Consider the following 22,463-nt stretch of genomic DNA (forward strand, 5'->3'; position numbering starts at 1 on the left):
ACATTCAGGGACAGCTCAACCAACCAATAAAGAGACTGCAGCAGGACGTACAGACGCGCTGGAACAGCACGTATTACATGCTCCAGTCCATCATTTAGCAAAAGCGAGTGCTGGGCGTGTCCGAGCACGAACTCCCTGACTATCTCACCGCTCACCAATGGGCTCATATGGAGACGACTGTTGCCATCCTCGCCCCCTTTGAGGAACTAACTAAAAAAGTGAGCAGCTACGACGCACCAGCCTCTGATGTCATCCCAGCTGTGACTGTGCTAGTGAGACTTCTAAACAGAGAAACAGACGAACAAATTTAAAATTAAATTTTGTTTTTTTATAATTATTTATTCTGTAATATGTTGCATACAACATGCTTTTCATTTTAAATAAATGTTCTTAATTCCAAACTAGTCCCTTGTTTGTTTGTTTTTTGTTAAATTATAGGACTAAAGCTGTTCCCTGCAAATTTAAATCATGTTTTTATTAAGTACTCGGTATCGGTATCGGTATCGGCGAGTACTGAAATGCAAGTACTCGTACTCATACTCGTTTCCAAAAAAGTGGTATTGGTGCATCCCTACAAGCAGCAGGAGTTCTAAAACAAGTAATGTAGTACTGAATATATACTAGTGACATATCCACACCATCCTCATTAAGTTAAAAGTAAACATCTGTAAGATGGAGACGGTAGCTGTGTACAATGATCAAAATTACGATTCGAAATTCTTAAATAACTGCAGAAGAATCTTACTGGAAGATGTCGGGTCCAAAGACGGCGGCCAGCGCTCCGACGTTCCAGCTCTTTTGCTGAAGTGACGCCACGCTAGCCAGGAAGCGGCACAGGAAACGCAACAGACCGTAGTTCAACTGGGGAAGATCCTGAAGCAGATACTTCAAATTTCTACACACCTCTTCTTCGTTGTCGTAATCTAGCAATGTGAAGACGAAAAACCGGATATCATTACTTAAGCCAATATACATTCATTTCTTTGCTTAACCACTTCCGCTTCACCGTCACCGGGGCTGGAGCTCTCATTAGGCGAGAGGCAGGGGACACCCTGGACAGCTCAACAGGTCTAACAAGGCTAAGAGTATTTACACCTATGGCCAATTTAAAATCATCAAACAACGTTAGGTTTTTGATGGACTGTGCAAACCAGCTCCCGGGAGAACCAGCAGGTCGTACTTGCTATGAAGCACAGCTGGCGAGAGCTCGACCCCACAGACAGGATCTCTTATGTAATTATTTTATTTTTAGTTGAAAAGGGTGTAAGCTCTTATTTCAGAATCACTATTAGAATTTCTGTTGTAGTCTGTGTTGCTTTTAGAGCTTGTTCTCAAAACTAATGATAATGTGGGGTGAATTATGGGTTATCGGGTCCTTCTTGGTCCTTCACAGATAGCCTTAAAAAAATCTAATCAAGAGAAACTGCACACACAGATAACATTATGCTCAGTTTCACCTCTGGGAGAGGTGAAACTAGGTGAGACGGAGGGCGACAGAGAGGAAAATGTGCAAAAAAGGCAATCCTTTTTCAAGTGCAGTGGTGCCATTACAGAATATAACACACTGAGAAATAAATGGCATGACAAGGAGTCTCGACAAACACACAGCCAGTCTTCTACTATAATCTGGATGACAGCAACCGGAACAACCATCATTGTGACAAGGGGATTAGAGCAGATTATCTGTGATAAAAACAGAGGGGAAAGAGGACAGGCCAAAGAGCCGAAACAAAAAAGGGAAATGAAACCCATGCCTTTCAATCATTTTTTACCCAAATACACAAAAATCCCTCAAAAATGAAGAATTAATAAGACAGCAGTTCTCTCTGGGACATTGTTAACACAACCTTAGATTTTGAATTTGAGAAGAGTGTGGACAAGCAGAGGCAGAAAGAATGAAGAAAGGAAAAGATAAAGGCTGTGCATCAGCGTAGCAGATATGCAAACATAGAGATAATTCAGGTTCTCGTTATGAAAGAGTTTGTTTCAGCCAGTTTTCCTTACATGCAGACCACCGTACTGTGTACTCACAGCTTATATAACCAGCATCAGCCTACATGGGCACAGCCTTAACAGCTTAAAACAAAATCAACTTGGATGAAGACCCAGAAATGATGCAGAAGAGTGTGCGCTTGTTTTTATAACAGCTATGGTCAACACTCTTTTCATAGGAAGTACATTTACGGACTGAGCAGAACAAACTCAAAGCTCCAACCGGACTTTAGGAGGACAGGGTGAAAAAGGAGGTTAACTGCATTGTACTGGATAAAAACAGACTGTGGTTGAGTGTAGAAGAAATTCGTAAAATAGCATGAGAAGAGGAAACACAGCCACGGTCACACACCTTGATAGAGCTGTAGTATACGTCCCTGTATAGCCGTTGGGATAACGGGCTCAGGAAGCTCCTGCAGGAACAGTCGGAGCAAACTGACAGCGGACGCCAGATCGGCCTCCTTCTCTAGCTTCACCTCCTCACCACTGTCATAGCGCTGACGCAACCAATCCACTCGCTCTGCATTGCCATTAACCAGGAAGAGCCCCTCAAAGTCCAGGTGACCTAAAGACACACATAGCAGCAGTTATGAATATGTTAATTATCAACTCAAACTACTTCAAAACCATTCATGTTAATATACAGTTCAATTTTCAGTATTTGGTTAACTTGGTTTGCTTATTCATTTTTACCAGGATTTTTTAAAATTATATTTATTATATAACAATCACACCTTTCTCATATTTGCATAATTGTTAAGATAACCTCATCAAAGCCCTACTGTGGTTCACAAACAGGTGTTTGCTTGCATGCTTAGGTCTTTAGAGGTAGCTTAGGTGTGGCACACTTTTTGGCAGCTAAAGGTTTGTCAAATTAAGTCCTCTTGTAGAGGTGATCAGGAAGGTATGCCAGGCATTACAGTAGTTTTGCAAGTTATAATACCTACTAGGTGACAGTCTTGCTTTCTGTAGTTTGGTTTGCTTGCTTTGGATTAATTTTGCATGTAAGTAAATTTTTTAGTAGTTGATATCAAAAGCAGAGAGAAACAGAGACACTGGATCCAATCAATGAGCCCATTCACAAGCTCATGTCTGTCAGAGAACTCTTTAACAAAATCAGGCATTACAGAGTCCAAAACCGATGTTGTAATAACATGCTTATTGTCACCTTGTAAAGTGTAACAACCAGGTTTAGCACCAGGAATACTATTATATTGTCATTGGTGTTTTAAAACAGTGAAGATTTATATGCTTCCCCCCCCCACAGGGCATGTTTTTCTGACAATAATAACTCATAAAGATGCAACAAAATACAGCTTGGTCATGTTAGAGTTTCCAAATTAGGAATTGAAAATTACCAACCTGTAAGGGAAGTCAAAACTAACCGAGTACTGTAATTTTGCTGATGCAGAATGATTCAGATCCTTCACTGTTACACAACTTATATAAGATGAACAAAAGAAAGTACAGTGACGTGTGTGTGTGTGTGCGCAAAAACATTTGGTTATGTGGATTCTTCCCTTATCTATCAGAAAAAGCATGACCATACTGTAATATCATTCGCATGTGAGGCAGCATCACATGTGTTTGTGACAGAAAAGATAAACCAATCTGTAAATCTTGTCAAGGCTTTTTAGAGGACATTTTTAGAATAAGCAACATTTTTCCCCCTTGTTTACCAAACATATCAGTTGATCTTGTAAAACAATATCCTGATGTTATGCACTGCGATGTCACATGAATCTGCTGCAAAAGATTTTTGGTTCTTTTTCTGGATGTGTAACAACTACTTGGTTGCAGCTACCTGACCAACCACTTGTAAGTTGTTGAAGTAGCGTGTAAGTTGTAAGTTGTTTATACAAATTTGCCAAAAAATGTACTGAAACATATACAAACAAAAGAAAAGGGGAATATTTGATAAATGCATTAAAAGCAAAGCTCCAAAGAAATACATTGACTGCATGCATTTTCACCTGAAAACATCTGTTTAGTGGTGAGTGTTCTAGATCTGATGACTTATCGCTATCACAAATGTGCGAAAATGATCCGTTTTTGACAACACAACAAATATATGGTGTGGAGAAAAAAAACAAAAAAAACACACGAAATGCTTCAAACTATATTTAAGTGGTAATGGTTTGATGTGTGGATTACATTTGATTATAGCCTCACTCTCCAGTTTCTTATCTGTTAACAAGCAAGATAATCAACTAAGTCCAAATGATGACAGGAATCCCGTGGGACCTGCTCCCTTTTATATCTCCACAAAGCCGTCTACATGAAGAACACCAGAGGTACACCGAGTGACAGCAGAGTTACACTAAAATAAAATAAAACGGTCTCTCTGTCTTTGCTGATCCATTAAAACACTGGGCATTTGCTCAGACATGCCTCTAATGTTTTCAGCTTTTGGCAACTGTCTTCTATCAAATTGACATTTCACGTCATTTTCCTGCTTCAACTACTACCAGGCATCCCAGAGAGACGGAGGCCTTTTCACTGTCTTAGTAACTTCCTGACAGGCAGCACCGCTCTAATTATTGCACCAGCAGAGACCCTGGAGACTTATTGCATAACCTCATGTAGTCAAAGAGCCCCCAAGTTACACAAATCACCAACCTGCTTCACTGGAAACAATTTGAAGTGGTACTTCATTTCAGCAGTGTTTAAAAAAAGTTCAGTGACAACTTTTGGGGATCCAGAAAAAGCGTATTTATTCAACACTTATTTACTTTAACGTGAAAATGTATCCAGCGTGTCCAGCGTCCCATTGACCTGCTTTGTAAGATCTCTATCAAAGATGAATCCTACTTAAATGATCAGGATGCTTCCTGATAATCTTTTTTTTATTACTTTAAACCATTTATTGTCTTCTCAGGCAATTCCTTCATTTTATGTGGGATATATTTACAGCTGTGGAATTGCTTTTCAATCTCTAATGATACAAAGTACATCAACTGATCTTTACATGCTCTGCAATTTTTTATCTCATGTGAAGTAATTTTGCACACAGTAAGGGTAACGACATACAAGTGTCTAATTGATATAACAAGGGTCAAACCAACAACATATCTTTAGCATACATAAGACTATCTGGCTGAGGTTTTAAAGAGCTATAAAACAAGTACTGATAGTGTAATCTAATCAGAACCAATATACAAGCCCAATTCAGATTTGGATAGTTTAAAAAAACAAAAAACAAAACTTGGATCTGGCTAGTGAAACAGTCAGGCATTTTACTTCTCATCTTTCAGACTGAGCTGTCTTAACTGCCAACTTCCTTTTTGTAAGAACATGACAGAAGACTGAAGTTGCTGTTCTGTGATGCTCATACAGAAATGTTCTAGGGAGTTGTAGGAAAATCCAGGGCGAGCGCTTGGTAGGTTACTCTCCTCACTCTCTTCTGTTTTCACAAGTGAGGCTGAAGTTGACAGAAGTGTTATGTAACAGAAGGAAGCCAGCCGTGGAGCTGTCTGCCAGGGCCTTCAGAATTTATCTTATCAAAAACTGGATCCCACAAACAACATATTTTGGTTTTATCATGATGTAAGATACTGTAGCTCAACAAAAGCAGGACTGAAACATCACAGAATCTGATTTAGCTGAACATCCAACATTTTGTACTGAGAAATTGTTTAAATCTTTGGCTCGACGTGTTTAGTTAAATAAGCGGAATGACCTACAGGTGCAACCCCTCGAGTCAAACTACAGCTAAAACGGAATAAAAGGATTTTGACATCAGCCGCAGAGTTCTTTCTACATTAAGTAAACTAACATTAGTGGTAATTATGTAAGATTATGTAATGCCTGTATCCTGCTACAAATTAAACGTTCCATGTAAATATGACTCATAACTTTAACTGAGGGAGATGCAGCAGATCCTTACCAAAAAGAAATGAGGTGAAAGATCTGCTTCAGCCACATGCAAAATTTAAGGAACCTCTTATAATTTAATCACAGAAGATTTAGAGAGGAGCTTTATCCCTACAAGAACTTCTCTGCTTCTTTTGTACACACTGAATGTCTGTAACTAGGCTACCTTCCTCTGGCTATTTTAAGTTCATTTAAGAATTAAGCTACTTTCAGTACTATTAATAATTATTTAGACTCTTTCCCTCTGATTTAATTTCAATAATTACTTCCTCCAAATCATTTCCCTATTACTGGGCTATGTACCAGAGGCCTTTAAGGTGGCAGTGATTAAACCATTACTTAAAAAGCTGTCACTTAACCTAGCTGTCTTAGCTAATTATAGGCTATATTAAAGGCTAATAATCACCAACCTTATTGTTATCTCAAAAATTCTAGAACGCGTAGTTTTAAAACAGCTAACAGATCATCGGAAGAAGAATTGTTTATTTGTAGAGGTACAGAAACAGAATTAGTGAAGGTTACAAATGATCTTCTTATGGTCGATGACAGTGGGCTCATCTCTGTGCTTGTCCTGCTAGACCTCAGTGCAGCATTCGATTATTAATTATTAGCAATTAGAGCATGTTAAAGGTACTGCAGTGATTTGAGTCTCTCTAATAAACTTCAATTTGTTAATGTTAATGGAGAGTCTTCTTCACTAGGGACGGGTACCGGTATCGGTTCTGACATAAAGAGTAGTAACCAGACCGAAAAGCAGCGCACATTTCGGTGCTTTTTTTCCCCTAAGATGTCACACACTTTGGATTCTAGCCAATCACTTTACCTTTGCAAGCGTAGTAGGCGGGCCCAGGTACGTACATTCTTTTAGAGCAGAGCTACAGATTAAAAATGCCCAAGGCGAAGCGGTCAAAGTCTGGCTGTACTTCACAGCAAAAGATGCAAACTCAGCAAGTGCTTTAAGGTGATACTGTGCAAAGGAGGTAGCACCTCGAATCTGATGAAACACCTGGCGACGTATAGCATTTTGTTAAAAGCCGAGAAATGCACCGTATTTGATAGCTTGCTGCGAGACCTCACACCGTGCACATCTACTGCGGGTGTGGTGCCTGTTATGGGACCAGAGTTAGCAACATTCCCCCAAAAACCCGAAGAGGAGAGTCCTGGCCCCTAGCCCTGCCAGTGTAGCAGAAATGATGACCGATGATGATGATAATTTACGTTGAGTAGGCTAACCACGTTAATAAATTAATGCACGTAAGGTGAACTAGCAAACACCGTCGTAGTTACATGCGGCTGTCTTCTTGTTTGATGGCAGATACTAAAATAACCAAAGAAAAGAAAAAGTGGGAAACAACTAAACATGAGAGGTTTTTGGACAAAATTGGTGTTTTTTCCATTGTTTAAGCACTGCTTCCAGCCAAGAGTGATACCATATATGCCCCATAGCTGCAGAAAAGGCTAACATTGTTATCTTTTTACAAAAAAACAGCAAAACATAAGAGGTTTTTGCACAAAGTTTGTGTTCTCCATTCTTTAAGCACCGGATCGAGCACTGTTTAAGCACCGGCACCGTTTCAAAAGTATCGGTTTGGTACTGGTATCGGATAAAACCTAAACGATACCCATCCCTATTCTTCACACACTAAGGTTAATTATGGAGTTCCACAGGTTTCTTTGCTAGGACCAGTTCTGTTTACGTTATACATGTATAGTATACACTTTCCCTGCTATGCAGATGATACCAAGCTCTATCTTTCCCTGAAGCCAGATGACACACTAATCAGTTAAACCGCACAAAACTGCAAGGTTTTATTAAAGACATAAAGACCTGGATGACCTCCAATTTCCGGCTCCTAAATTCAGATAGAAAGTGATATTATTGTACTTGTCCCTTCAAATCTTAGAAATATGGTATCTAACCAGATACTTAAGTCTGGATGGCATTACTTTAGCCTCCAGTAACACTGTGAGGAATCTTGGACCCGTTTTTGACTAGGATATGCATTTCAATGTGCATATTAAACAAATATGTAGGACTGAATTTAGGACGACCGTGGCTCAGGGGGTTGGGAATCGCATCTGTAACCGGAAGGTCGCTGGTTCGATCCCTGGGCTCTCTGTCCTGGTCATTGTGTCCTTGGGCAAGACACTTTACCCTACTTGCCTACTGGTGTTGGCCAGAGGGGCTGATGGCGCGATATGGCAGCCTCGCTTCTGTCAGTCTGCCCCAGGGCAGCTGTGGCTACAACTGTAGCTGCCTCCACCAGTGTATGAATGTGAGAGTGAATGAATAGTGGTATTGTAAAGCGCTTTGGGTGCCTTGAAAAGCGCTATATAAATCCAATCCATTATTATTATTGAATTAAACTGAACTGAACTGCGTCTCAGTCACTCACCGTGCTCCTCAATGTAGTCGACAATATCTTTTACTAGTGCAGGAACCTCATGGCCGCTGATTGTGTGTGTGTGGGTCACATCCTCCAGAGGAACACCAAAAACCCGCGTGGTGCTGGCTGAGCTCCCGCCCTCGTTGCCTGGCAACAGAGACACGCTCTTCCTCATGGCCTGCTCCTCCTCCTCCTCACCACAACCCCGCCAAGACCTCACGTCTTATAAAGGAAGAAATGGGTGAGATCAGACATAATGTGAGAGAAAGACAGAATGCAGCCTGGCTTAAAAAAAATAAAATCTTCATCCCTGATCATGCGGGCTTATAGATACCAAGAATAATTATTTAAAGGCGCCAGTAAACAGTCATGCAGGACATACAGGACTGTCTGGCTTTACTAACTGTTAAGTGCCAGTGAGTGGGAGGGGGCAGGGCCACAGCTACAGGGTAGTGACCTGCAAAGGGATTTTGTAAAAAGAGGGTAGGTGGGGGAGTAGGACATCTCATGTCAGTTTTGTTTACAGTCTTCCAAAGACTGCATAATCAATTTACCAATAAATAAAGAAACAATCATTTCTGAGAAGCTTTACCCTGCAAACATTCAGATTCCAATTTTCTTTGACTAAAATGTGTAGTCAATATTCAAAATAGCTACTGACTAATTGTCTGGTTTTCAGTTTGTAATACTGTACCAGTGTTTTTATCCTATAACAAATGTTGCATGACAAATTGCTTTGTTTGCTTCCTGCAGTCTTATATTACGTGTTCTGTGGTCCTCTGTAGCTTCTTTAGAGGTGATGACATTCAGGATGGGATGAAAATCAATGCAAAATAAGCAAATGAAAAGTCTGATATTGACGTTGGTTGTTTGGTGAGTAATCTAAATGCAAACATCGACAGATGGTGTCCAGTCCACTCATCACTGGGGGAGGAACATCAGTTTATCAGAAATGTAATCTCAATTTGTTCCAGTGAAACTAATCTTACAGTATTATGTAACTAATGATAGCGGTCTTTTAAATGTAAGCAAGTAATCTGGCCTTGTTTACAATAATGACATACAATGCAATATAAATATAAATGACATACAATATGAGTACATATTTTAATAGTTTCAAACATCAATGTTAAAACATTTTGATTTTCAGGTGAAAATAGAAAAATATCAGCACTAATAATTTAAAATACGTTCAATGCATTCTTTGTAATGAGTAGATAAAGCTACATATATTCAGTGTGCTTCTCTTTTACTCTCTTGATATCCAGTTTGTTTTACAATATCAACAGCTACTATGTTTAACCCTACTTTAACAGATTGTTCGCATTACTAAGTGGATACCTTCATGTACCAATGACTGCTTATTTTACAGCCCTTGGCAGAGTTCATCGGTTGTAGCTAATTAATTCTTGGCTGTAGGATGATGTGCTCTTTGTATCCTCACATCTGGGCTCTTTATAGCACCAAGAATCATAAAGATAATAAAATGAAATCTAAGAAATAGTTTATAAGGAAGTGTGACAATGAGACATTATGATAAACTCGCTTTGGCAAGTTTACCACACTGTTGACTGTATTACATAAGTTCCAAACTGCTTAAAAAAACCCAGATGTGCATCTGTGCATCTGATCTGTGATCATGGCTTAGAAATGCACCGAGTCTATTTTCCCCTTCAATTACGGATGTGGCTCGGTAAGTGTTGTGTGTTTGTGTGCACTCACCGTGTAGCAGTGAAAGTGTGTTCTATCCTCTCCTCCCCTGGCCAGTAAACCACTGAATCATCTATGGCTGCTTCAGGTTGTGGCAGAAGATGAGCCGGTAGTTCCTCATTGACAGACCGCTAATCCCTCGAACAGGATTCCCTTCTAGCTGCACTGAGAAGAGAACCAGGAAGAGAAAAAAGATGGAGGGGAAAAGAACAGGAGATAATGGCAGAAGAAGACAGGATAAGGATGGAGACAAAAAAGATGGAACGTTTTAATTAACCAATCGCAGGTGTGTTGAAAAAGACAATTAGCTACTTCATGTAGTAACAATGGGTTTCATGTGGGCTATAGTTTTCCACTTCCAGTTTCTATTCTCAGGCTTTATATCCATACATTGCATGTTCATGGTTATTTAGTGATGAAAGATGCATTGGGCCCAATACCAAAGCTGGAATCGCAGCAATAAAAACCCACAACAGCGAGTTTCAGTTTTCCCTTCTCTTCTTCTAGTTTTTCTATGCTCCAAGCCCATTTTCTTTTCATCTTTTTTCATTAAAATCCTTTCTTTCCTGTTTCTTCACTCCCCATTCTGTTTTTCTGCTCTTCTTGCTCGCTAATGAAATCTTCAAGGTTTGAGATATCAGGCTGTCTAAAAGTCAGCTGGAGAGCTGAATACAATAATTAAACCAATAAAGATTGTTCTGGAAAGCTGTGCCATAGTGTCTTACAGACCTGTGCCTGCCCGTATGCACAAAGAGTCCCATTTAATGTGTCTATATTAGGTGTGTTCCTATTGACTTCCTGCCCCTTTAGAGTGTGCATGTGTGTCTCAATACTGCCATTGTATGAATGTGAACTATTATTTGCCCAGACAGGACATGGTTGCATGTTAGAATACGTGCAAAATGAGATCTAGCTGATGAGTGTACGTGTCTGAAAGTATATTAGGAGGAAAAGTTTACTTTTGCTTAACTGGTCAGTATGGAAATATGTACCACAAACTGTATTTTATTTTGATGAAGCAAAGGAAAGGCAGGTAGACCCATTTAGGCTCCAGACTCAATAAAACAGTGTATAAATGCACTTTTCCATTTCACTCCTTTCTTCCCTATCTTATTCACAGTTTTGGCTGTGTGTTACACAACCCACCTGGCCTACTTGGATTCAACAGTTCTACAATAAGAGAAGCGCAGTAGTAGAGATAAACAGGAACAGAAATTGGCACGACAGGAAAATACTGACAGATAAAAGATTTGCCTCTCTTTGCAAAAACAGTAAGATTTCAAAATTACAAAAGTACCTAAATCTCATAAACAGTCATCTGGATCATGTAAGTAAGACCATCAAACGGAGCCAGTTACAAACCTTTTTAAGAGCCTTGGCAACAACCATATGGAAATAAAGCCCTGTGCCATGTTATGAAAGCTACAATCTCAAATCAGGAAAACCATGAAAAAACTCCAGTGCACTGACTTAAGCACTAACGATAAAATGAGCTCTTTGCCATTTTTGGTTAATATAAAACCTAAATCGACCATCAGATTACTTGGAATCGTATTTCTGGGTTTTGTGGGACTCAGCTGAAACAGAGTTTGCATATTATAATTGTCAGGCACAGCCATGTTTCCTTGTGATGAAGAAAAGAACTGCAATAAACATAGAAACAACTGTTTTCAAGTTTGGTTTTTAAGGCAGCACACATAATTATTGTCTCTTGTACCATATGGTCTGTTTGGGGACTCAAGTTTTACTTACTCTCCTATCTGCCATTTTGTTTGAGTACCAGTGTTCCCATCTTACTGAACTGTTGTCCGCAAAAACTAAGAGAGTGATATTTAATATCAAAGCTTTCCCAATGACTACATAGGATATTTTACTTAAGTTCATCAAACTGACCTTTCAGTACCCTTGTGTTTGCTCACAGTTATTACTAATAAAGAGATTCTTCAGCCTCCAGTTTTTCTAAGGCCAACTGAACTGGCATTGCTAAGCCTCTTTAAAAGCCAGAGAAAATCCCACTGTTGCAGCTAAAACTCTTGTACTGGGTCAGAGCCCGCAAGCTACACAGCTTTGTTCCCGGAAAACAAAGTCATTATGCAATCCCTAACTACCGTTTCTGAATATTGTTAGATGATTATTAATTCACCAGGCTGAAAGCTTCAATAGCAGAACCAAAAGCTTGACATTAACAGGCAGGTTCAAAACACTTGAGCAATGTCAGACAGAGGAAACAGACAGATGAGGACAATCTCTAATCAAGAGATTAGACAACCAACTAAACCAAAGCCTTGCCTGCTATGAAAATTTACTTCTCTGCAGTGTTTGGTCAGCAATAGAACTGATTTGTATGCTTCTATCTGATTGTCTTAAACCCATATACATTTTACAACGTCCTTCTAAACATTAAGGGGCATTGTTGAACATGATAAATTTTAAGTGTTTGAGGAGAGAAAAATAAACCTGAATAAGAACGAGGAAGGAAGGTGTTCAAAGAAAAAGACACACACCCAGAAAGGTGTACACAGAGACACACGGCTAAACAATAAGACGGTAAAAAGCCATGAGCTCACACATTTCAATTGGGAGGGACCGTGTGGTCCAGTAAAGAACCGGAATGCATGTCATTTGGGAACAGGCATATTCTTATTGTTTCCCTCGCATCAGCTGCGATAGAGGATGAAATGACTGGAATCGTTTGTTTCACATTTGCTTATTAGATGCCAAAACAGTATGATGTTTTGGCATCTAATAAACCTCCAGACGTATGGCTATGGCTCTGCTAGTCTTCTGGCATTTTCCAATTGTACTTTATTGTCTCACTAGAATAAACACGGTCAGTTGATGTGCTAAAGAAAGCACAGAAGATAAGCTAAATTAACTGTTTCACCCTCTGAAAGTCAAACACTGCTAACGAAAAGACTTGGTTAATGTTTGACTATGAGGATTTCTGGTTTTTGAGCTTAAGGTGCAGAAGGAACAGAAACAAATTTGAAATGAATCACTTATGATCAGAACTTTCGAAGTAAAATACGAGTTTGCAGAAACTGAGTTAAGGTGGCAAGATTTTTTTTTCCAGGGACTATATTCACAACTAATCATGTGATTTGAGTCAGTTCAACTACACCTGCCGGGAGAATCAGATTCTGGATCGTGACTCTATCCTTGCCATGTGACTTGTATCACATTTCAGTATGCCAGCACCTGTGTTCACATAGATATGAAACCTGAACAGAAAGATCAGAGGTTCCACAATATGACTATGACCACACAGTTCACTGACATGGTCCAAGTGATAACAGCAGCAAAAAAAAGAGGAAAGAACTATGAGAACAAAAGACTTGTTAAGTTGAACCTCTGATGTGCAAAACAGTGTCTTTTCCATTAAAACAGAGTCCATGACCACAATGAAAATAAAATATTCACAGGGCATTATAAATAAATCAGCAAATTCTCCCCAACGCGCACCATGGTGTGAAATCTACTGAATAAAAGAGATCAAAGTGGTTCAATTCTGCAGTCTGATTAAGTGCCAAACTATCATGGTCCAACTAAATGAGGGAAGGACAAGGTGACAAAAAGAAGGTTGGAGGAAGTAGCTGGGCCAGGAATTCTCTTCATAAGAACAAACCCAGAAACTGCTCCTGTTTCCTGCATTTCAGTAGTTCTGTTTTTCATTCTCAATGATGTACTGTCTTAAATTTCTGAGCTTAAAAAAATACTTGCACAGATTGGCTTCCTGGATTCAAAATGGTTTTGTTTGCTCTTCAGAAGATTATATATAGACTTTGTCAAAATCTGAAGAATTAAAAAGGCTTCATTCTCATACAAAACATTTATTCAATCTAAAAAACAAAAAAACCCAACTCTATTCTCTCAATTAAACATAATAGTGGTATAAGAAATAGAGTGTTTTAATTGTCACTTAAAACAAAGTGCCTGGGAGTTTTTTTAGCATTTATATTAAACCAAAAACTAAAAAAGAGAGAAGCCCTTTGTTGTGCCCTGGTGGCCCACCTGGTAGAGTAACTGCACCTTGCATTAAGGATCAGTAGGCCTTACTGCAGTGCCCCAAGTTCAACAACAGCCTTTGCTTCTGTCTCCCTTTCAAGGTAATGATACAAATTTCCTGTGAATTCGTGTAATAGTTTATTGGAACTTGGGTGTCTACGTGACTCAACTGCCTCACAAATCTATTCCGAATTTCTTGAACCTTGCCGCTGAACAATTCTTGCCAAGTATATTACTTAATCCCATTAAAGAAAAAAAAAGAAACTAAAGTAAATATTTTGATAGAATAAAAACCCAGTCTTAAAACCTAGTGAAACATAAGACCTAAGACATAACATAAGACAAAAGGTAAATAACAGAAAACTATGTAAAATACACATGCGATACATACATGCAAAGAAAAAAATCTTCAGGAAAGAGATTTTCATTCTCCTTCCTGAAAGTCTTAAAAGGTAAACGTGAGAAGAAACATGAATCCCCTAAACTTTATCAACTTTTATGGTCTGCCATAAAACCATTATTATGGCCTCATATTTCCACACACACCTACTGTGTTAGGTGCGTTGGACTCAAGTCATTTCTTACATGTATCCATTGATTGTTAAGTCGATAGTGTTGGAATGACCCACGCCAACCCCAACCCCCAAAAAAAGGTCTGTCACTGAAGGAATGAAGATGACACGTCACTTTAAGCACTCATCAAATATATCAGACATTGGTATTTATCATTCAGGGTGTGTATACTTAAACATTTTCTGTGCCATCTGATTTGCAATCTGAGTTACTGAGCACAAAGTGGCGGCTTTTAAATTGAGACTCGTTTACTCAGACACTACTTACAACATGTCACCTCACAGAAATAGTTTTAATTTTCTGCTACCTTGAGCCCAGTTAGCCATTCGTAATGTTTAACTAATTTGCAAGAACCTGCATAACACGAAGCATATCAAAAACCTGCTAAGCACAGCTAGTGATTATGTTGATCCCAGCAGCTAAGGTGTTTTTACATTACACACAGCTGTATCAGTCTCAGTATACAAAACATTAATAGATAGGGCTTAGAAAAATAAACAGTTTGCATGGGAGAGCCCGTAAAAGAAAGCACGAACACAAAGACAGGAAATACAACAGCTATTAAAACATATATAAATCAAAAACATATAGGTGGTGTGAAAGCTAACCTAAAACCTGTATGTGCACATTTTAAGCTGTCTGGTATTAGTGCCAAGTCTTTTCATTTGCCTTGTAGCACTAAGCCACCCTAACAATACACCCTGTCCCAGCAAAAGGATGTTGTTGTAATGTTGTAATAACTTACTTGTTTTCTTCTTCTTCATCTGTACATTTTAGTGACATGCTGTTAGCAGATAATGTTCACTATCCACCAGACTTACTTCTAAATGGGCAAAATGCATGAATGGCAACAACAGAGAGCAGGGATTTTGGTGAGAAATAAATACTCTGTCATTTAGATTCTCGCTGCTAGAATTACAAATTTGATACTTAATATTATTATTATTTGTTGTATTCTCAATTTGTACAATTTAAGAAAAATATTAAGTAATTTAAAACAATATATACATAGATAGCACTATCCTTTGTGTTAAAAAGCCTGAAGGTTGAATAGCATCTAATTATTACATAGACTGTTCATGGCAAGTGTATAAAGCAACAGAATAGAAGGATTACATATAAATAGATGTTAATATAAATAAATACATTTTCCTACTAAGACTCAAGTAGATACTACTATACTCTATCTAGCTTAATCTGTAGATTAGTTTTAGAGTTGAAGAGTATTATTTAGCATTCAGTCATTTATTAGTACAAAATCAAATATTTTGCGGATAGTTAACATTTTTAATTTTACGTTAAAGTTTTTTTTTATTTTACAACTTTGAAATTATAGTCTATTTCTTGGAGGCAGACAGCAGCAGGTCAAGTCAGGCTGAGAGTCTAAGATACAGACAGATGGGGGAATAAAGAAGGAGTAGAGTTATAGAGAATAAAAGAGCATCATAAAGAGAATGGCTAAACAGAATGGCTGAAAGAATAAGAAGAGGAAAAGCACACGGGAAAAATTGAGTAGTGTATCCACACAAAGACTGCGCATCATTTTTACAATTTGTTTGTTTTTTATTTTTCTTATGCCAAATGAGGAAAACTGGCAATTATCTTGCTCAAACAGAATCCAGTTTGCGTGCAGAAACACTAATGAAGTCACAGAAGAAAGGGCAAGTGAGGTAAGGAGGAGGGAAAAAAGGCAGTAAAGCTGGTGTTTGCCCTTGAATCAGCAGCAGCAGCTCACTGCCCTAGCCTAGTTTAGCTGCTCCTTCTGTGATAAATTAATAAGCACATGTCTTTGGGGGACATCTTCTTTTCAGGCCTTGTTATCTCTTTCCCTCGAGGAACATTCACAATCTTCCTGTAAACTATTTTGAAGATGCAGGGGACATCTAATAAAAATAACCATTTCAACACATATTTTTATACTATTTCATGCAACATGTACTTTAAAAACTAGTACAATAGGCTGTCAAATGTTGGTTAGCTTGATTTTCTTTGAAGCTAGAGAATCTGATGAATATGACAGCTCAAGGGGGTGAACAGAGCTAAATCTTGTTTCATGTAACCAGCCTATGCAGCACGCATCATATCATTCTGGACAGTCGTTTAGAAAATGCAACCTACAGACATTTTTGGAAACTGTAACAGCAATTTTCTGATACTTTATACTGATATTTTATGGATAAACAACCATCTGATTTATGAAGGCCTTTGAATTAATTTGTCTTAAAATTTCATAGGACTCATGTGCCTTTCAAGGGAAACGGTAAAAACAAAAAACAAAAAAAACAACCTTTCTTTGCTTCCCAGAAGGGCTTTGACATTGAAAAAAGCTCTAACGCCTACAGTGGAAACACAAGTGCAGCTCTGTGCAGCCAATGTGGGAGTGGAGGGAAAGCAGCATTTTGTTTGGGACATTTGCATAAAGTTTGATTGGTTGCCATCTGGGTAAACAGACATACAGAATTTATTTTTTAACACTTTACCAATAACCCAAATCAGATTTTTCTTAAACTAAAGAAATGGTTATGGTCACATTTTATTAAATATAACCATCTTAAAAAAGGTAATTTGCACACAGACTGTGCAATCTCCCAAAGAAGTCTATTATACAGTATACATAGTATATATTACTGTCTAAGCATTGGCTATATACTGTGGCTTTACTGTCATGAATTATGTCTGGATGACAGTAGGCCATCACTAACATTCAGCAATGGTGCATAAAAGATAAATGGGACTTTTGATAGTGTATTATCAACTTTTAGTGCAGCCTCTTTATCAAGCCAATCCCAATAGAGCTATTAAGTAGTTGAAGATTTTTTTGTTTAGAGGCCTTATAATCATAAACGTTTAATTATTTCCCTCAGGCCTTCAGAGGTGAAGACTGTACTTTAAATTGTCCCCCTAGAGCTCACACTAATATATCCTTAGAAAACTAAGTAATAATAAACCAGTGGTTTTTGATCAAACGATAGCATCTACAGCAACAAAGTCATGTGGAGCTGGCACATCTAAAGTAATTACCCTCTATCAAGAAAATTATGCAAAAGATTATGAACAAGAACATTAATTACTGTAAAAATGGGGTTTTAAGTCAACAGATCTATTTCAAACTTGTACTGTAAAGTAACTGCAGTAGTCATTTTAACATTCAGGTGTGGTTCACACTAAATTCAGCAGGTGTATAATCTGCGGATAGGTTTTGTATGGTGATATATATCTCATGTCTTGTATGCATATTATGTAAGTAATCGGTTATTTTTTTTGATGGTACTGATATCTATTAAATACATAGTAAATTCGATTGCTATGTCTTTCTTTTTTCTTAGTTGCCATGGTGACAAAATATGCACCACTGGTGTGAAGTACACTTCCTACTGATATACACGACCTACAAATTTGAAAGTAAATGTTTTGTTTCCAGAGCTTCCATATACCTCAACACACTCATTTCAGTTCACCATCAAAGCATTACAGATTAGGTGGTAGCCCGACCTTAGCAGAGCTTGGAGGAGTTACTGGGCCCAGCCTCCTTTGAGGCAGTGACTTTGAGCTTTATTGATTTAGCATCGATCTGTATCACCTCTTTCTCTCACTCGTTCTCACATTGATGGAAATTTCCAAATGTCTGCACTCCAACTTTGGGCCAGTACTCTGCCGGTATTTTACTTCCCTGTTGCCTTTGTACATTGTGTATGTCTGGCATCTCTGTGAAAGCAGTGACAGTGCAATGGGAAAGTCAAACATAAAAACAATGAGGAAGCCTGTTGTCCAGTATCACAGAATGAATATCCTTTGCATTACTATACAAAGACTGAATGAGGCTCAATTAACAGAGTAGTCTACACAGGATAGTACAAGTCTTGTCATTCCCATCTGTGTGTGAGTTCCTGTGTGTAAACAATAGATCAAAACACCAGCTGTGAGCATAAGCTGACAAATGAACAACAGTGACCAAGCAAAATCTGATACGAGTTCAAGCTATAGTTTCACAGAGAATAGAGGAAGTGACATTTTAATTATAGCTTTTGCTGCTGTCTTTTACTTCCTTTAACTGCATCTTTTTATATTTTGAACTTTTTTTAAGTGAACAAATCTACATTGTGGTAAGTAGTTAGGTTAATTAAGAGGGATATTTTAGCCATTACGTTTAGGCAGTTTTGCATTCTCACCAAAAAGGGCAGAGAAATGAGTTTAGATCAATGAGGATTTGCTTCTCAATTATTGCTCTGTGGCCACGAGTCAATGCTTGTTCTCCACATGCATCGAACACACAAAAGAGTTGCTTTTCTCTTCAAGATGCACTTGCTAAATTTTGTTTGCCATTTTTACTATGATAAGAACAGAGGTACAATAGATAATTTAAGTCAAGGCAAATGACAAAAAATGTAATTGAAAAAGCACCATTTTTTTACCCAACTAATTCCACGTGTGGAAAAAGGAAGAGCATGTACAAAAGTATCCAGAGTAATGATGTAATTTTCTTTTTGTAAGTAGAAACCCATCTGGGAAAACGGAAACGCACAACAGAATCTAGCAAGACTGTGTACTTATTAAAGTGTAATGTAAACAAAATATTAAGAGTGGGAAACAGTTCATATCATTGTTTGTAGACTTCAAGGGAACAGTTTCATGATATTATAATCACTTAATTGTTGTTCAACCTAATGATACTGATATTTAAAAACTAATATAAATAATTATTATAATGCAGTTTCCCATGCATGTCTAGTTTTATATAATGTATGGCCTTTGTGTACAACTTTAAACAGTTCTGTGTTTGCTATGATTTTTATAAATCTTTCAAAATATTTCCTTAATTTTACTGATTTATATGAACAGTAATAGAGAGTATCCATCATATTCATGTAACATTGCAACATAAACCCTTAATGTGCCCAGATGAAAATAAACCAAAGTACATTCCATTAAATGAGTTTCCGTGCAAAAGCCAATGCTGAACAAGTGAGCACAGCTGATCCCAGATCTAGGTAAGCAATGACTTGACCTGAAATGGCTCCAGAGCAGTGTTGAGAGGTTTTAATAGCTGAGTTTGATGCCAGCAAACTAACTTTACCCTTCAATCCAAGCCAAACAGCACTACTGCCAAATCAAGAGAGGAAAACTCACCTCTGAGGTCAAGGTCAAATTAATGCATTAGCCATTTGCAAAGCCTTGCTCTAGCTATCACAAGTATAATTCAAGAGGTTTGAAAGCATGCAGTAATAGCTGACTGACTGTTGGCTTTACTGATTCCAATTTGGCTTAAACGGGACTTAAAACAATTTTTACTGATCACCCACCCCAGTTGTGATAAGTCACTTTCATACATTATAAAGAATAAATTATCAACAAAAGTGAGTCACTATTTCTTTCTACAAATAAAAAAAACAAGGAAACTTGGGCAACTAAACCAATTCAGTCTTTAGTTTCGTATATATATATATATATATATATATATAACTTAAACACCCAGCGCGCCCCTGCGGGCGGTTTATCCTTCAAGCTCGGGTCCTCTACCAGAGGCCTGGGAGCTTGAGGGTCCTGCGCAGTATCTTAGCTGTTCCCAGGACTGCGCTCTTCTGGACAGAGATCTCCGATGTTATTCCCGGGATCTGCTGGAGCCACTCGCCTAGCTTGGGAGTCACCGCACCTAGTGCTCCGATTACCACGGGGACCACCGTTACCTTCACCCTCCACATCCTCTCGAGCTCTTCTCTGAGCCCTTGGTATTTCTCCAGCTTCTCGTGTTCCTTCTTCCTGATATTGCTGTCATTCGGAACCGCTACATCGATCACTACGGCCGTCTTCTTCTGTTTGTCTACCACCACTATGTCCGGTTGGTTAGCCACCACCATTTTGTCCGTCTGTATCTGGAAGTCCCACAGGATCTTAGCTCGGTCATTCTCCACCACCCTTGGGGGCATCTCCCATTTTGACCTCGGGACTTCTAGGTTATACTCGGCACAGATGTTCCTGTACACTATGCCGGCCACTTGGTTATGGCGTTCCATGTATGCCTTGCCTGCTAGCATCTTGCACCCTGCTGTTATGTGCTGGATTGTCTCTGGGGCATCTTTACACAGCCTGCACCTGGGGTCTTGCCTGGTGTGATAGACCCCAGCCTCTATGGATCTTGTACTCAGAGCTTGTTCTTGTGCTGCCATGATTAGTGCCTCTGTGCTGTCTTTCAGTCCAGCTTTGTCCAGCCACTGGTAGGATTTCTGGATATCAGCCACCTCCTCTATCTGCCGGTGGTACATACCGTGCAGGGGCCTGTCCTTCCATGATGGTTCCTCGTCTCCCTCCTCTTTCTTGGGTTTCTGCTGCCTGAGGTATTCACTGAGTAACCCCGGCGGAAGGGGCTACATGAATAGGATGAGGGACCTATGGATATATATATATATATATATATATATATATATATATATATATATATATATATATATATATAAAATTATGCAAACCAAAACTGAAAATAGATATAGAAACCAATACACTTAGAGATATTTAGCGACTGGGGCTTTCCAAAGCAGGAAGAAAACCACAGGCTTAATGTACAAAGGTCTGCAAATACTGTAGAAAATAGTGCTAAGAGTTACAAATATATTTTATGGTCGTTTGTCATGCTGTATTTACAGTTATATGACCTTGCTCACCAGGCAATCTCTGTGGTTGCTCGACACTCAGCAGATACTGTACGGCTAGGGCACTGTCCTTAAACCTACTGAGAACACGGTGTCAGCCCCAGATTACTTAACCCCAACCAGCTGCTCAGTACAGGATTTCTCCATCTGCCTAATTGAATACTGTAGCCCTCTGCTTTTCAAATGAACTCCAAACTAAAATTAAGAACTGCTTTCATCAAATAACTACAGCAAATAGAAACGAGATCAAAACCCGTGAGAAGTATACTGTTTATCTACTAACAGACTAAACAAAGTGAATTGTTTTAAACTTATAAATGTAATTATCAATTTCTGATTTGGAATTTTCAAACGTAAATACAAATTGTCAAAAGATTGTAACCACTCTCTATTGGCTCATTGTTGCTGCCCAAACAGTTCTGACCCACAAAGCCTGGAGGCTGCAAGGCCTTTTAAGGTATTTCGCACTCAGACATGAGCAAAAAGATCAGTCAAGTCCTTCAAAGTGCAATGAGGACCTTGTTTTACTTCCCCCCCCAACTCCATCTCTCTTTTTCATAGTTTTTCCCTTCATGGCACTCATCACTGATCTTTTAAAGATGATCAGTCAGATCTTTACACAAGACTGATTCTCTAGCATTCTCCAGAGATCAGTTTATACGTGGGACATTTAGTTTATACCAGACCCAAGTGCCATCTATCCCCCTCACCACTCTCCTTGCTGACCACTTCTGCAAAGTGTTATTTCATACCACAAGGAGCTTGATAACTTAATGCATTTTGTGTCAGTTTTTTAGAAGTAGTGACAAACTGTACTTTCACATGACTTCCTGATTTCATAATTGCCTGACAGCGATTTTTACTGAGCTGTTTACTGTCATTGAGGAAACAGCGATAGCTCCATGTTTGAGAGCACTTAGCAATTAAATACATACATGCCAAAAGGATCATACTAGTCATACCTGTTGATGGAAGTCCTAAAGCATGTACACATGGTATTTATCAAACCAAAGGGTGATTTTCATCATTTCCATCTATTCTCTATGTACAGTTAAAGTTCTGATATTCTTTGTTATTCAAGGTAAATGACAAAATATGAGGAAAAAAGCTTCTATGAGGGTTTTTTTTCCCCTCATGTAGAAGCTTTCGTTTCTATAGCCACCCAGTGAACCATCTCCATTTACACAGTCTTTGAGCCAGGTCAGTGACACACAGCATGACACTGCCTTCGGGCAGTTTTGGTTTAATTTACAACAGAGGGCAGTGCTTTGGATTTCCT

At 38.6% G+C, this 22,463-nt stretch overlaps 1 protein-coding gene across 6 annotated transcripts in view; it reads right to left on the reverse strand.

Annotated features, from left to right (window-relative positions):
• Positions 1-22,463, reverse strand: part of fam13b (family with sequence similarity 13 member B) — an 80,675-nt gene that overhangs the window by 53,616 nt on the left and 4,596 nt on the right. For 5 of the 6 annotated variants that reach the window (XM_085468807.1, XM_085468799.1, XM_085468815.1 and 2 more), the window contains exons 2-5: positions 9,975-10,127; positions 8,262-8,474; positions 2,345-2,557; positions 746-923 (exon numbers count right to left, since the gene is read on the reverse strand). In XM_085468807.1, the coding sequence (XP_085324933.1) occupies positions 746-923; positions 2,345-2,557; positions 8,262-8,427 (557 nt within the window). In that variant the 5' untranslated portion in view covers positions 8,428-8,474; positions 9,975-10,127. The remainder of the gene's footprint in view (positions 1-745; positions 924-2,344; positions 2,558-8,261; positions 8,475-9,974; positions 10,128-22,463) is intronic. The other variant, XM_085468790.1, reaches the window with a different exon arrangement.

This window comes from Copadichromis virginalis, linkage group LG2, assembly GCF_057382275.1.
Source record: "Copadichromis virginalis isolate Kocher_CV1m ecotype Utaka linkage group LG2, C_Virginalis_male_GT1.1, whole genome shotgun sequence".
NCBI lineage: Eukaryota > Metazoa > Chordata > Actinopteri > Cichliformes > Cichlidae > Copadichromis > Copadichromis virginalis.